The sequence below is a fragment of the Chaetomium globosum genome, genomic scaffold (assembly GCF_000143365.1).
Source record: "Chaetomium globosum CBS 148.51 scaffold_7 genomic scaffold, whole genome shotgun sequence".
NCBI classification, from domain to species: Eukaryota; Fungi; Ascomycota; class Sordariomycetes; order Sordariales; family Chaetomiaceae; genus Chaetomium; species Chaetomium globosum.
Genome location: NT_165982.1, coordinates 1,860,811 through 1,863,334, shown reverse-complemented (window position 1 = coordinate 1,863,334; position 2,524 = coordinate 1,860,811). Strand labels below are relative to the sequence as shown.

Below are 2,524 nucleotides of genomic sequence, written 5' to 3'. Positions count from 1 at the left end.
AGGCATTTTTGCTACGGTTGAGCTCGTGTGCTTAGCGTACCGAGTGAACTAGGTGCAGGGCTGTGGTCGCCGCGTGGCAAAACCACTCAACGATAGCCACCACTATCAGTGATCAGATTATGTTTGACAAACGTCTCATCCCGTTCTTCATATCTTAGACTGTTGTACTTTCCTCCACGACTATCCCTGCTGTTTCCGGCGACCCCCGTTGTTTCATTACCGGGTACAGGTTATCATATCACCTCCCTACAACATATCTACACTGACCCACCTTTTTGACCCGATTCTCTCTTATTAAACATGTCCGACCCTTTCCGAGAGTCCGACCCCCACCCCTCTTCCCATCGCCCCTTCCACCCCCACCAGGGAAATCAAACCGACCATACACCTCATCCGCCCCAAACGTACCCTCGGCAAAGCGCATATAGTTGATGACGCCGTGATCGACGACGGCGACCAGCACGTTGCGGTAGCCGTGCTTCAGGCGCGCGTAGATGCGCCCGGGCCCGGTCCACTCCGGCTTTCCGGGCGCCGGCGGGGTAGCGCCCAGCAGGGCGGTGATCTCGGCGCCGGTCGGGACCGACGAGGCCTGCGCGTCGACGACCGCGAGCTGGAAGTCCGGTGGTGGGTGTCGGAGTTTGGTCCATTTCTGCGCCGACTTCCAGACGTGGAAGTGGATTGTGAAGGGGTCGCGCGTGGCGGGTGGGGGGTTGGTTGGGGTTGCGGATGGGATGTGGCGGGGGAGGAGGGCCATTTGGCGGTAGATGGAGGCGTAGGAGCGGTAGAGGCCTGGTTTGACTAACGGGCCGTAGGGAGGATGGTGGGGGGTCGCGGTGAGGAGTGAGGCGAACCATTGCCAAAGGGGTGGTCGTTGCTGGTTTCGTGGTGGGGTGGTTGACGGTGGGCGGCGCTCGTAGGATGTTGTAGCCGCATCGTTTGAGATTCGAATAGACCTGGAATTTTTGGAGGCTGATCTTGCCTCGCTCGCCGTCTTCGCCGATGAGGAGTGCATAGGCCGCCTGGAGACTGAGCGGAAAACCAACGTCGTACTCATCCACCTCGTCGTCCTCGTCGTCCTCTTCGCCGTCTTCCTTCACAGCCTCCGCGGTCCCATCCGGGGGAAAGAGCTCCTCCAACCCTTTCAACGGCCACCACAGGTCCAACGAACCCCTCTCAACCAGATACAACGCCTCCTCCGGCAACAACCAATCCCTCCCCCTCGCAGGCCTGTCCTTCGCCTGTCCCGTGACCGCCCTCCCCAGCGCCTGGCTCGCCACCGACGAACCCTCCAACACCACCACTCTCTCCCTCACAAACCCAAACGGCTTCTTCTCCCCCTCCTTCCCCTCCTCCACCTCCTCTTCCCTATACCCCTCCCACCAACCGGGGAAATACCATCCCCTCGCCAAATTCCCACCTCTCCCCGCCGCATGCACGCGCGTATACGACAGCACATCGCGCATCGCCCCGCGGCTCTGCTCGAGGGCGTCGGCCTGGGCGCGCGTGCCGTGCGCCTCAAAGTCCTTCTCGCCGCGGCGGATCGTCTGCGCCGACACCCCCGCCGTCTTGCGGAACTGCAGTGCGGCCGCAAACGCCCGGAAGTCTTGCGACGCCGCCCCTTCGTCTTCGATCAGGTCCTCCGTTGTGAGGTCGTCTGTGGCGGCGGGGGCTGCGGCCGTGGCCGTGTCCGCGGGGAGGGCGGAGGAGAGGTAGGGTGCTGGCGGGGCGAGGGCGGGGTTGTCGTCGTCGTCGAGGGGCATGATGGGCGGGCGGTGGTGGTACTTTGTGTGGTTTTTCTTGAAGGTTTGGTATGCGGCGAGTGGACGCTCTGGCGGGTGTTGATATATTTCGTTATCGGCGGGCTTGATAGCGTTCTTCGTGGTGACTGATGGTTCACGTTGTGGGGATGCGGTCGCGCGGGTTATGTACAATTCGCCGGTTGCGGTGGAGGAGAATTGGGGCAAAGATTTGGTGGTGAAGCTCTTGAAATGTAATATTTAACAAATAGGCTTCGATCAAATCTTGCAGAATGGACTTTGAGGAGAAGAGCGAAGGTTGAAGGGGATTCCACTTGAGAAGAAGGTTGATTTTCTTGCTGATGCTTTCAGCAAATAGGGTTAGGGTTATACGCTGAGTTTGATTATTTACTCAGCTGAGTTTTGAGAGTTTCCTCGATCCTTCAACACAATACAAGCAGTGGATAGAACACTACATAATATCTACAACCTTGGACTCAATATAATAGGTAGTAGATGTTGTGCAAATTGACTCACCACTACGTCTAGTGTTGTCGACGCTGATGTTCCAGGGGCACATTTTTTTTTCCACCCTCGGACCTTCTCCTTACCCACTCTCTGGCTCTGGCTACATAACCCACAACTCGAACTCCTTTCTATCACATACGGCCATACCTGCCAGAAAACACGGGATCCCGTCCGCTCTCCCCTAGTGAAACTCGCAAGGGCCGAACTAGTAGTTGGGTCGGTGACGACCAGCGAATCCTCGGTGCTGTATGTTTTTGTTG

General features: G+C 58.0%; 1 protein-coding gene across 1 annotated transcript; it reads right to left on the bottom strand.

The window, feature by feature from the left end:
• Nucleotides 1-257: 257 nt before the first annotated feature.
• CHGG_10174 (uncharacterized protein) lies at nt 258-1,760 on the bottom strand (the record flags this gene model as incomplete). Its single annotated transcript, XM_001228100.1, has 3 exons — nt 258-271; nt 409-649; nt 804-1,760. The coding sequence occupies 3 exons, from the start codon at nt 1,758-1,760 to the stop codon at nt 258-260; spliced, it is 1,212 nt and encodes a 403-aa protein (XP_001228101.1).
• Nucleotides 1,761-2,524: the final 764 nt, after the last annotated feature.